At 42.6% G+C, this 13,088-nt stretch overlaps 1 protein-coding gene across 3 annotated transcripts in view; it reads left to right on the forward strand.

Moving 5' to 3' along the window:
• Ppp1r13b (protein phosphatase 1 regulatory subunit 13B) overlaps positions 1-13,088 on the forward strand; it is a 104,641-nt gene that overhangs the window by 972 nt on the left and 90,581 nt on the right. Inside the window, exon 1 of one of the 3 annotated variants that reach the window (XM_023705689.1) lies at positions 290-379. The exons of 1 other annotated variant lie outside the window; for it this stretch is intronic. In XM_023705689.1, the coding sequence (XP_023561457.1) occupies positions 305-379 (75 nt within the window). In that variant the 5' untranslated portion in view covers positions 290-304. Of the gene's footprint in view, positions 1-289; positions 380-7,838; positions 7,860-13,088 lie in introns of those variants that run through there. One more of the 3 variants, XM_012517885.2, reaches the window with a different exon arrangement.

The raw sequence follows: 13,088 nt of genomic DNA on the forward strand, positions 1-13,088 counted from the left end.
GCGGGCGGGCGTGCAGGTGGGGCGGCGCCGGCGGACAGCGCTGGCCGGGGGTCGGGTTCCGGGCGTTCGGGGTTCCGGCTTCTGAGGACTGGTCAGTGTCTGGGTTCTGGCGGCCTCTGGGGTCCCTGCGCAGTCGGGGACGGCTCTGCAGGCGGCGGTCACCTGGGATGGTCCCGGGCGTCCCACCCTCCACCTGGCGGCCCCCGTGGAGCCTGCGGCGCGGCCCGGTGTGGCGCTGCCACGCTGGAGCCGCCGCGGCCTCGCCGGCTTGGGACGCGGATGCAAAGCTGTGTTGGGAACCCCTATGTGTCCCCCCCAGCCCGTGGCGCATCTTGTTCCCCGCGGGGCTGTCGTCTCTGGGTCCCAAAGGTTGATCTGGGTCTGTAATCCTGCTCATGCCATTGTCCTCCCCTAAAGATGCTTTCGCTGGAAGGACACCGGGTTTGACGTTGTCATCCTCTTGCCCAGCGTTTTTCTTTACCTCTGTTTCACGTTTGATTTTTGTGGAGTGTAATGCTAGTACATACGGGGAAATGTGGGGCTGGTTGTATCCAGTTAGATGTATGGGTTTTCTGAGTGCCGATAAATTAAGTAAAATGCTCAGACACATTTATAGTTCAAGTGACTACATAATCATTTAGCTTTTAGCCTAGAGGTATTACATGGAAACGTCTTTCCAGAGAAAAAGTACAGTTTCTCTGCATTTTCTGTTTGAATACTGCAATTCTCCTGTGCTGCACCCAAGGACAGATTATCTTTGCCCCTGATCTTTCAAGTCCTTTCCTCTCTCTTGATAATTCAGCCGATTCCAATGCCTGGTGTTTGTGGAGTCCTAAGGTTTGACCTAGTTGATCCCCCCCCCCCCAACCGGGGATTGAACTCACTAGTTGATCCTTAGATCTTTCTTTGACATTAAGCTATTGGATTCTAAACGTGATTTTAATTGAATGGTTCTCTTGTTATGGAAGGCTAATTTGGGGTGAAATACTGGCTTTGATGTGTATTTTTAGCTTTGTGACCTTGAAAAAGTCAAGGTCTCTGAGACTGGAATTACCTCTAAAGTACAGATAAAAACATAAGGAATTAAGAAAAGTATCCTGAGGATCATAGCATGATGTAACCATGCTGTGCAAATATTTGTTGCTATTGAGCTTTCAATTTCCTTTTTTCTTTTTTCTTTTTTTTTTTTGGTGGTACCGAAGATTGAACTCAGGACCTTGCGCTTGCCAGGCAAGCATTTATTCTACTGAGCTATCTCCCTGGCCCCCTGAGTTTTCAATTTCTAATTTCACCGTCTTTAGGAACTGTTCTCTTTCTAATTGTCAGCTAGGTTTTGAAATGGTATTGTGGTGCTTTGGAATTTTGAAAACAGTTTTGTTTAAATTCTGTAATAATTGATCAATGTAATATTGCAGGATATCTTATAAAAATGTTAGCTGGTTTCATCGTTGTACAGTGTTTAATTATAAGTACCTTGCTGGAAACTGAGCATATGTTTCCATGAAGAAATTTCAGACCTTTCACTTCTGTTCCATGGATGCGTTTCTAGTCTACCTTTACCAGGTTAAGAAGTCTGTTAAGTTTTACAGAGTTTGGTTACCTGATAATTGGAAGAGTTCATCAAATTAATCAAAATAATAGTTTTTGTTTTTCTTTGAGACAGGGTACCACTGTGTATTCAGGCTGGCCTTGAAGCCCAGGGTGGCTTTCAACTCTCAGCAATTTTTCTGCTTCATCCTCCCCAGGGCTGAGATCACAGGCATGTGCCACCACACCTGGCAAAGCATTTTTAAAAGGGTCTATTAACTATTTAAAATACTGCTTTCATTTTAAAATGTCTTTTAGTTACAGATATTGTTTCTCTTACTCCCTCTTTTGTGGCTTTTATTTCGTTTTTCTTCTTGATCCCTAAAATACTACTTGTAGGATTGAGTCCTTCCTCTATTAACACGGTTGGATATGGCTGTAAACCTAATGGAAGTTTTAGGAACATTCCATTGTTACCTGATGATATTTTAAACTGTATCCAAAGTGTAAATACAGTTTTTCTTGCATTATTGTATATCTGATGTTCCTCATCATGGAAGCGTATTTTGTCATTTGTATTAAGCAGTACAGTCCAATCAAAATGTAATGCATTTCATTTTTATTTTTTATTATTTTATGTATTTACTACAGGGTCTTACCACACAGCTCACACTCGTAGTAATCCTCCTGTTTTCAGCCTCTCTAGCACTGGCATTATAGGCTTGTACCCCCACACTGGGTCTTGGTGGCCAACTCAGCCTGCCCAGGGGAGGAGCCAGGGCAGCTTATGGTGCCAGTGATCAAACCCCTGAGCTATCTCACCAGCCCTGTAATGTATTTTAAATACAATTTAAATTTTTCTAATAACTCCATTAAAAATTAAAATATTTAACATCTTTACATTAGCTCAGTATATCAAAACTATTATTTTAATGTCATCAAAATGAAAAAAAATTGCCCATGTGATATTTTATTTTTTTAAAAAATCAAGTCTTTGAATCTAGTGAAATTTTTTCTTTACATCACCCTTCAGATTGGCACATTCCAAGTGCACAATAGCTCGCTGTAATTAGTGGCTGCCATATCAGACAACATGGTTTTATTTTTTTAATTTTAATTTTATTGAAAAACAAATATGAATGAGACAGTTTCAAAGCTGATTAATAGGACAGTTTCTATAATCAATACATTGTACATTGTCATCTTCTTAGTGGTTATCCATAGTACAAGAAGCAGACAGGATAGCCTGTCCAAACACAATTAGTACACCTCTTTCTTCTCATTGAATTAAGCGAAAGTAGCTATATATGTATCCTAACTATTTTGTATATATAAATACAAAATGATCTTTCCTTTGTATCCTGCTTTTTTTTTTTTTTCAGTCCTGTCAGAGGTGGGTATTCTATTGGCATCTAAATACCATAGATGCTTGAATTCAGTAAAACAAACCAACATTGTCTAGCAGTCTATAATATTAGTGGGTTATCCTCAGAAGTTATTGGCTTGAGCCTTTTACAGCTCATCGTATTAATATGGCTTTACTTTATATACCTCGTTTTTGTACTTTTCTGCTGGATGGTTAAAACCAAGATAAAGCAAGACCTATATGACAAGAAATGTAACTTTAGTATCTGATAAGGTCAGTCAAGTACCCTCAGGATTTATCCTGTAGCCCTATACCGCACTTTGTAGATCCTTTGTCATTGTCAGCCATGTGGATGAGACATGGCCATTGCTTGACCAATTTGCTCTCTGTGAAAGCCTGAGAGAATGTTTTCTCTCCATGTGACTCTCCCCAGGCACACTATACATCATTGATCACATTCCTCTGTGGCCCCATAATCTCCTTGATTAGAAAATTTGGAGCACAACTGAGTTACATGATGTTACAGTACAGGTTCTCCTATGTCCCGAGTCTTCACTGACCTTGAAAGGCTAGGGCCAAAATGTTGGCTGACCTTGCAGCCCTTCCTTTTCTCCAATTTTGATCTGCTAACTTAGGTTGTTAACCCTCCAGAAGAGAAGTTTATTATTAACCTGCAATATATGCAGTTCAGCTTACCCTATCTGTCTGAATATCAAACATCTTAGGCATATCGTGGAACAGGTATTTTCCATCAAATATTGATGGACAACACGGTTTTAAAATATATTTTATTCATTTGAAAATTGGCAGTTAATGTCTTTGGTAACTTTGAAGTAATCAAATGATGTAGTGTGGCACCCATTCTCAGCTTTTGGGAATAAATGAGAGTACCTGGCCAAGCTCTCATCCAACATAATAAAGTGTTTGTAAAGGTCTTGTTTGCTTATCATACAAAGTTTCATGACTTCCTACTTTTTGGTTATTTGTTTTGTTTTGAGACTGGGTCTTACTGTATAGCCCAGGTTGACCTTGAACTTGCAGTGCTGCCTCAGCCTCCTGAGTGCTGGGATTATAGGCATGAGACATCATGTTTGGCAGTGGATGACCTTATTTTGGTACAGGGAATTGAACTCTTGACTTCATGCTTGCCAGGCAGGCACTGTGCTGCTGAAATATATCCCCAGCCCAATGGATGACCTTTTAAAAAGGTTTACCCAATGGAAAAAGGAACCATTTAAAGAACACTGTCCAGTCACTTCTTGACCTAGACCTGAGGGTATGAGGCCATGCATATACAACTTTCATAGAAATAAGAATTTTAATAAAAGGAGAAAGCTTGACTCAGAGCATGGAAAGGTAAAAACTACCTAGACACAGCATCTTTCTTTTCAAAAGAGAATGGATGCCCAGAAGTTGCTAACACTGAAGAAGTAAGACATGATAGCTGATACCTTTCTCCTTTTCAGAAAAATGCCACCTGAAGTCAGCAGGGTGGCTCTGTTGCGTGCCTGCTGGCCAGGAAGATGCTTTGGTGGTTTGGTGGTAGTGGCCCCTTTGTTCTTCTGGGTGCTGCTTTACCCAGCTAGCTGGACCCTCACGTCTGGCCAGGAGCCCTATGGCACCTTCACTGCAGGGTGTGGGGTGCATTTACACGCACAGAGTAGATCTTTGTCTTTTTAAACTGTCAGTTTTTGTATGAGTGACAAAACACTGAATGAGACTTTGGCTCTAGCCCTGTCTTGTTAGTAATAGGTGACCTTGAGACGCAGTCTCTCTGGGCCTCAGTCTCATGAGTTTGGTCTGATAGTTCCCCAGTGTTTGTGTTTGGTCTGGTTGTTGATTACGGCAATGTCTTCATGGAGTCTCTAGCATTCATGTTGGCCACATCAAAGGTTGGAGCTGCCTCTCATCTTGGCAGCCTTAAGGTGAGTTCACTGTCTAAGATCTTTGTATGATAAGACAGGTGGTAAGAGCTCAGTTAGTGTTTGCAGTTACTGTTAATTAATAATTCAGTCTTTTGATAGGCTTGACTCTACAGCCCAGTTAATAAGCAGAATACCAAAAACTGGACAAGGTTTTTTAAATTCTGGTTTCTTTAAGAATTATAGCTGGGGAGATAGCTCGGTGGTCTAAGTAAGTGCCTGCCTGGCAATCCCAAGGATCCAGATTCTATCCCCAGTACCACATGATATACAAGCGATGGAAACTGGTGTGGTAGCACACACCTGTAATCCCAGCTCTTGGGAGGCTGTAAACAGGTGGATTACAACGAGTCTGATCTAGTAGTGAGACCCTGAACACCTTGTAGACCTTTCCCTATAATACAAAAAATATATATATATATAATTATTATTATTATTATTATTAAGATAATCCACTTGTGCCCTCAGATTACCCAAAGATCTCAAAAATGAAGAGCAAAGCCTCAGTGAGATTAGATGTGTGTATTAAAGCTCTTAAGGCAGTTTTACTGATGTAGCTTAATGGTAGGGCACTTGCTTAGCATGTACAGGCCCTCAGCACTGCAGGTGAAGAAATAGTCTAAATGGGTTACTCTTCATAAGTTTACATGGTTCTGCCAGGGGCTTTGCAGCTACCTTAACTTCCTACAGTTCAATTTAGTAACAGGGAGCACTTAACAAAGGGCATCTGTCCTGTGCTGAGGCACTGTGACTTGGGCACTGTGTGGTGTTTCTGTTTGTGTGGAAAATGGAGCCTTGAGGTAAAACAAAAAGCAAAAAGCTTGGCCAGTAGCTGGGAATGAGAGGCTGAGTCATAAGGATTTTGAGTGTGAGGCCTAGGTCAGTGTTGTTGAACCTTTTAGAGATAGAGTACCCAATCTAAAACCCACTTATTTATTGCAAAGTACCAAGGCTGCAATTAAACCTGGATACTGAGATTTTAGTTAAAAACAAAACAAAACAACTGTTATCCGGTGCTCGGTTGCTGGGGTGACTTGGCTCGAGTGCCAACAGAGAGGACTCTGTATGCCTGCTGTGGTTTGCCACCACTGGCCTAGGCAGTGTAGTGAGTTAGAAACCAAGCTAACCTATATAGTGAGACCCTGTGTCAATGAAGGAGAAAGAAAAGAAAGAAACTTGGCCTAGGTCCCCTGGGAAGTAAGTGGTGAGACAAGGTGTGAAAAGTCTGATGCTGTTGCTCATAGCGTTGGTGCTTGTGGGAGAATTTGCTGTAACCACACAGGTTGCTAGAGATGGTTAAAATTGCATTTGATTTAAATGTTTTCCCTTTGTGCATGAGTCAAGTTGAGCCTAGTATTTAAGAGAATCCCAAGATAATAATATTCTCTACTTTGTATCCACACTGAACTGTATCTTCTTTCCTTTCTCCAAAATCTACTTTGTATACTTTTTTTTTTTTTTGTATCTTTTTGAAACAAGATGTTGCTATGCAGTTCAGACTGGCCTTGAGCTCACTTTGTAGCTGGCCTCAAACACAATGTTGAGATCTACTTTCAACAGTCTGTGAAAGTCTATGTGCCTGACAGTCATTTAGGATTTTTAGCATGCTAGAGACTTAAAATACCACCAGGTTGTTGTGTTGAGTTACATAACTGTTGTCAACATGCATCTTTGTGTGTTTGCCCAGATGGAGAATAATTTCTTTGTGAAAGTATGGTGGGGTTCGGATGCCTTGAGGGGCTGTTGCCATAGTTATTTCACAAGCTGTCGTTCTGGGGTGAACCTGAGAGCTGGTGGTAATCAGATTCTATTGTGACACTTTCTTGGCTTGGTCCCTTCGCTTTATTTCACTGCAAAGAGCATTTTATGATTGTTGTTCTTACTAATTGGTAAGCAAAAGCTGCTGTTACTGGATTTTGTAAAATAAAAATCTTTGCTTGGTTCTATCATGCAGAGCACTGAAAGGGCTAGAGAAATGAGATAGTTTTTCCTGAATAAGTGGCATTTTAGATGTAGTATACAGTTCTGTGCAAGCTCTTATTGACGACATTGTTGGTGTGATTAGAGAAAATGGTTAACTGAAGTTTTGGCAGAATCATGATTTATTCCATATGTCATGATTGTCATCAAAGGTCAAGCAAATGTAAAGGCCCTGGGGTCAGAGGATGCTTCAGAGGCTGAGAAACAGAAGTGAGGCCTTTGTGGCTGGAGGAAATGAACTCAGAAGAGAAGCATGGGGGGTGTAAAGGACCCTGTATCATTGGTCTTGTAGGACCTTAAAGGATGTTATAAAGACAAAGAGGGGGAGGTGGCTCCTCTCTGTAATCCCAGCATTCAGGGAAGTTGAGGCAGGATGATGGCAAGTTTAAACCCAGCTGGGCAGTTAAGCAACTTACTCTGCCTCAAAACAAAAACAAAAAAATTAAAAAGGACTGTGGCTGTAGCTCAGTGTGAGGATCCTGGGTTCAAGTCCCAGTATTACTAAAAAAAGAGAGTCAAAGAGTGTGAAGGGAGATTTATAAGAAATGAAATGTGATGGTCTGACTGTTGCATCTTACACTGTTCTAAGTACCAGGCGTAGCTTAGGTGACCTCACTGCAGCAGGTAGGAGTGTCTCACTTTTTATTTGTTGCTGGAACAAAATACCTGACACCCAAAATTAAGGCAGGAAAGGCTTATTTAGTTCACAGTTTGTGGAGGTTTCAGTTGTACTTGTCTGGCTCCAAGGCAGAGTAGCACATAGCAGAGGGCAGCCATTCGGCAGAAAACAGCAGGACAGCAAGGGCAAAAAGGTAGGAGCAGTGGCAGAGCAGTGGCAGCAGCCGCAGTGCACAGAGCACGTTTGTCTCCCTTCCGTTACATTCAGGCTGTCTACCCAGGACAGGTGCAGCACTCACACCCAGTATCCCAGCACTGGATCATGAATTAACCATGAACTCTAGAAGTCCACCCCATGACTGCATGAGGCTTTGTGGAGACAGCTAGACACAAACCATAACAGAGTATGAGCTTTGGCATCACCAGGTGTTGGTCTCCAGCCTGGGGTAAAGTTACCTGACCCTCTAGTTCCTTGCTATAAGTTGAGGACAGTACTAGTAACCCCTTGGGGTTGATAGGGTGGGTCCCCTAGACTGTTTTAGCAAGAGGGGCCTTGTGCATAGTAAGTGCTCATGAGTGTTACTAATAATAAGCATTGTTTTCTTTTTTTTTTTTTTTTCCTTTGGTAGAGCTGGGGATTGAACTCAGGCCCTTACGATTGTCAGGCAAGCACTTATTCAACTGAACTATCTCCCCAGCCCCCATTGTTTTCTTTAGAAATCTTTTATCATCTCTGCTTTGGTCAGATCTATCATTAGGGATACTCAGCCTGTTACGTCCCTATTTGGAAGTAGGAAGAAATGCAATTTATGTGCCACAAAATTCACCTTTTAATGTGTGCAGTTCAGTGGCTTTTAGTTTGTATACAACCATAGCCACTAATTTCAGAGTATTTTACTTTTCTTTGTAGTATAGGTTGAGTATCTTTCATCTGAAATCCTTTTAACCTGAAGTGTTTCAGATTTTAGGTTTCAGGCTTTTTCCAGGTTTTGGAATACACACATATGAGGCAGGGAAGGAAGAGAGAGAAGGGAGGGAGGGAAAGAGGAGAGGGAGAGAGAGAAGGGCAGGAGAGAGAGGGAAAGGGGGAGGGAGAGGACAGAAGGAGGAAGGGAGAGGGGAAGGAAGAGAGACAGAGAAAAAGGGAGACAGAGGTGGAGGTGGAGTGCAGGGCTGGGGTTGAGGACCTAGGCTTATTGTTCCAGTGGCTGGGCTGTCTTTCCTTCAGGACTGGGTGGAGAAGGCATGGGTTTAAAAGTTTGTGAGGAGGTAGATGTGCTCACTGTGACACAGGCAGTACCCAGAAGGGCATGAGACTGTCTCGGTACTGGGGCTTGAGACCAGGCCCTTACACAGAGCTTTATCCCCAGTCTCCCTTTTGAAAAACATTTTCTAAATGTATTTTGAGATAGGCCCACAAAGGACGCTGGCTGGCTGGCTGGCTGGCTTTGGTCTGTCTGTCTGTCTCTCTCTCTCTCTCTCTCTCTCTCTCTCTCTCTCTCTCTCTCAGGGTTTTGTTATATAGTTCAGGGTGGTCTTGAACTCACTATATAGTTTGTGCTGGTCTTGACCTTTTGGTGATCCTCCTGCCTCAGCCTCTGGAGTGATAGGATTATAGGGGTGTGTCACCACACCTATCTACTCTTAAATTTTAAGGTAAAATTTGTCCAGTAAAATTTCCTTTGCTTTACATGAATTGGCTTTTAGTGTTTTGGGGTTTTTTTGTTTTTTTGTTTTTTTTTTGTATTCTAGGTTTTGGCCGGGGCATGTGCAGGGCACCACACACATACATGTACTTACCAGTGTGCCTGGTCAGCTTCCCCTGAGACCACTGGCCAGGCTTCTGGGGCAGAGGCTGCACCGTCTTGGTACTGTAGCCACTTGGCACAGTTTCTGTGTGCATTTCTCCAGAGGTGTAATTTGTGTCTGCATAGATAGTTTGTGTTTGGTTTTGCTCTGTTGCATATTTACTTTTTCATCTAATGACACCCTTGAAAATAGTATCAGCAAACAGTAGTTAAGATCACAAGTGAACAAAAGTACACACAGAAGTTTTTGTGGTAGAACTAGAAAGAAGAAGTGAGGTTTAGCCAAATGTGAAGAAAGATGAAGTAAATTTGTAATTTTAAGATTAATAAGAAAAATAGCAACATTAGGAACAAAGACTGTCTTGTGATAGGAAATGCAGATGTGAAGCCTGGCAGCATAAAGCGTTATCAGCATAGCCTCTAGAGTAGGGTGGGTTTCTGAGTCCTACCTTCCTCTTCTTGAAAATGGGCTTGTGCATTTCCTGATGTTTTCAGGAGGTTTGTCTGGGGCTTAGCCTGCCCAGTGTCAAATGTGTAACAGGCTAGCACTCAAGAGGGACTTCTGAGCAAAAGCTCAGCTCCACGTGGAGATTACCTGAGGGTGTGCCACACCCCTGCAAACCAGCTGCTTCCTTTAGGGTCTCAGTCCCAGTTGAAAGCAGCAGTGCCTCTACATGAGGGCTGCTGGGCTCTGGCCTTCTCACCAAGAGAGGGTGAGGACAGGAGTCGGTATTGTGGGCATGTGTCTTTTCCCAAGTTCTCCTTTTACAGTCCTGCTGGAACTCCCCAACTTACTTTGGTTGGTACCTAGTGCTACTTCTTTTACAAACTACACTTTGTAGAACTGATTAGATTACCTTGTTTATTTAATGTAAGTTTGTGACTTTTTGTCTCAATCTTCCAATACAGGTATATTGGGGAAAAAAGCAGTCTAATAAAATCTTAGACAGAAAAAAAAAAAAAAAAAAGTGTAACAGGCACTCAGTACGTATTGGCCGTGCTTACATTTTTTCCAGCAACCATAGGCTTCATGGCAGGGAGGAGTCTGTCAGAAAAGCTCTTCACTGTGCTGTCGCACACCATGTCCTTCATACTGAGAGGGCTGGGAGGTCATTGCAAGGTCAAGTTAATGAGGCAAGGGAATGGTTTGCTTTTCTCAGAAATCAGTTTGCCTTCTCAATCCAGTACTTGTTGTTCAGACTCAGCTTGAACCAGAATATTATACATTTCCCCAGGGTTTTATCAGTGAGCTGGCCAGTATTGAGATGGTGCCTCCCAGTCAGCTTGAAGGAAGTGTCCCTCCTTTCCAAGCTTTGCTTGTCTTTAATAGTGCAGTGTCTGTTTATCTGTGGACGCTCCATGAAAGCAGGGTTTGTTTTTTCCCCCATTGTCGTGTCCCAGTGCTGAGGACATTACAGGCTCCTGGTAGGCATTCAGTAGGAGCTGTACTTCCTGACCAGATGAGCTCAACAAGCATTTAGGGCACGTTAATTATATGCTGGGTCTGCTCAGGGAGCTCACGGTGTAAGATGCAAACAAATAGTGCCACTCAGAAGATTAGTGAGCAGGGCACAGTTGCAAGCTGGGTCTTTGCGCCTTTGGCATGTCAGGGGAGGGTCAGTGGAAGTGACACTGAGGAGAGCTCCAGTGTCTGACATGAGCAGAGCTCTAAGGTCTCTAGTGACATGGGACCCTGAGGAAAGGTACCTGGAGCATGAGGCTGAGCAGGTAGAAGGCCAGAACCTGAGAGCGGTGAATGGCTCTCTAAGTCTGAACTCATTTCTGAAGAAAATAGGAAATGGTGAAGGAGGAGGGTGTGTGTGTGTGTGTGTGTGTGTGTGTGTGTGTTGTGGCCAGTTCAGGCCAGGGCTGGCATGGCATATGGTGCTGGGGATCGAACTGCGGTCCTTGCACTTTGCCTAAGCTTGCCTAAGCAGGTGCTTTAGATCACTGAACTATCTCGTCAGCCCTGTGTGTGTTTGTGGTAACATACACGTGACAATAAAATTCACCACTGTGTGCATCCAGTAGGACTGAGTACATTTACATTATTCAGCAATATTAGTACCATCCATCTGTAGAACTTTTCCTTTTTTTTTTTTTTTGCGGTACTGGGATTGAACTCAGGACCCTGCCCTTGCCAGGCAAGCGCTTATTCTACTGAGCTATCTCCCCAGCCTTTTTCTCTTCTCAAACTGAAACTGCTGCTGAACTTTAAGCCAAGTTATAAGGTGCTCCAGTTAAAGTTAGTGCTTATGCCTGGAACTGGAGAGAGGTGCTGAGTAGAATGGGCTCTGATCAGTCAAAATCATTGTCAGCAAACCTGTGCTGTGATACACCCCTGTAATGTTAGCTACTTGTGAAGCAGAGGCAGGAGAATGGCAAGTTCAAGCCCAGACTCACCAATTAAGTGAGACCCAGGCTTAAAGTTTAGGAAAGGGCTGGGGGCATAGCTCAGTGTGAGGCCCTGGTACCCCTCCCTACCACATACACACAGAAGGACCTGTAACTTGAAGCAGAATTCACTGTTTTGTAGGAGGCTTCCTGAAGGCTCTCTGGAACCTGTTTTTCTGTGTCACACAATTCCGATTTGGCTGGCTTCTCTGGCATTGGGTGCTGCATGTGAGGGTGCAGGAGGGGCATGGCTGTGGGCAGACAGAGGGCTGGAGAGTGACACAGAGATACAGTGTCCAGTGTGCCTGGAGACTGTGGTCTGAGTTCTTCCAGGGAAGAGGTTGCCTGACCTGTCTGAACCTAGGCATCACAATTACAGATCACAGCAGGGTGTAGTTAAAGTTCCTTGTGAGGCCTGAGTCATCAGAAAGGAGTACATAATATCAGAGCTGCTGGTGTACTGTGGATGAACTATATGCAGTAGCAATGTAACTGGAGCTACAAATGCAATTTTACAGTTTCTAGGAGCCGCATGGAAATAAGCAGATAAAGTGAAATTAGTTGTAATGATGTTATATTTCATTTAACCCACTGTATCCAGATAATTTCAACATGTAATTAATATTAGAGCACTTGTCAATGACAAATTTTTTCTTGTATAAGTCAAATTTCAGAACATAGTTTGCACATGTATCCGTCTTAATTTGTGTTAACTACATTTCAAGTTCTCATAGCCACCTGTGGTTAAGAGCCATTAGATGGCCTGTGCAATTTCAGATTTTGGGTCAGACAAATGGTTGAATCCCCAGATTTGCAAGGAATACTATATTAGTCCTAAGAATTAATTGCCAAGGGATTATAGCTAGCTAAGGTTTTTATTATACAGTAGTAGTTTTCAGTTACTAACATCTGGGGAAGGCTGTGTGGGTTTGAATCTCAACTTTGCCTTTTCCTAGCAATGTTATCTGACTTTATTTTTCTGTGTCTCAGTTTCCTCATTTGTAGAATTTGTAGAAATTCCCTGAGTTATGTGAGGGTTAAATGAGTTGTAGAAAGAACCTCTGAGAACGAGTATATGGTGAGCATGAGATGTGTTGCTTTCTCACAGTACTGTATTTATCTCCAAAATATCAAATGGTTTTGATTCAGTGTACTTCAAAGACATTCTTGCTTTGGAGAGTTCAGATAGGCATGTATAAAACAAGTTTTCACAGGTAGAGAAAAATGTTAAATTGTCATTTTGTGAGAATGCTTTCTAATTGTTATCTTTGGGTAACTAATTTTGTTTGCTGCAATATTTGCATCTGCCTAACAACCACAGAAATAGCATAATTAATGATTAAAGGATTTAGAATTATAATTAAAAATAGGTGGGCCGGGGAGATGGCTCAGTGGAATGAGCGCTTCCCTGGCAAGCGCAAGGGCCTGAGTTCAATCCCCAGTCCCGCAAAAAAAATAAAAATAAAAAAATTT

The sequence above is a fragment of the Octodon degus genome, unplaced genomic scaffold, assembly GCF_000260255.1.
Source record: "Octodon degus isolate 3935 unplaced genomic scaffold, OctDeg1.0 scaffold00226, whole genome shotgun sequence".
Classification (NCBI taxonomy): domain Eukaryota; kingdom Metazoa; phylum Chordata; class Mammalia; order Rodentia; family Octodontidae; genus Octodon; species Octodon degus.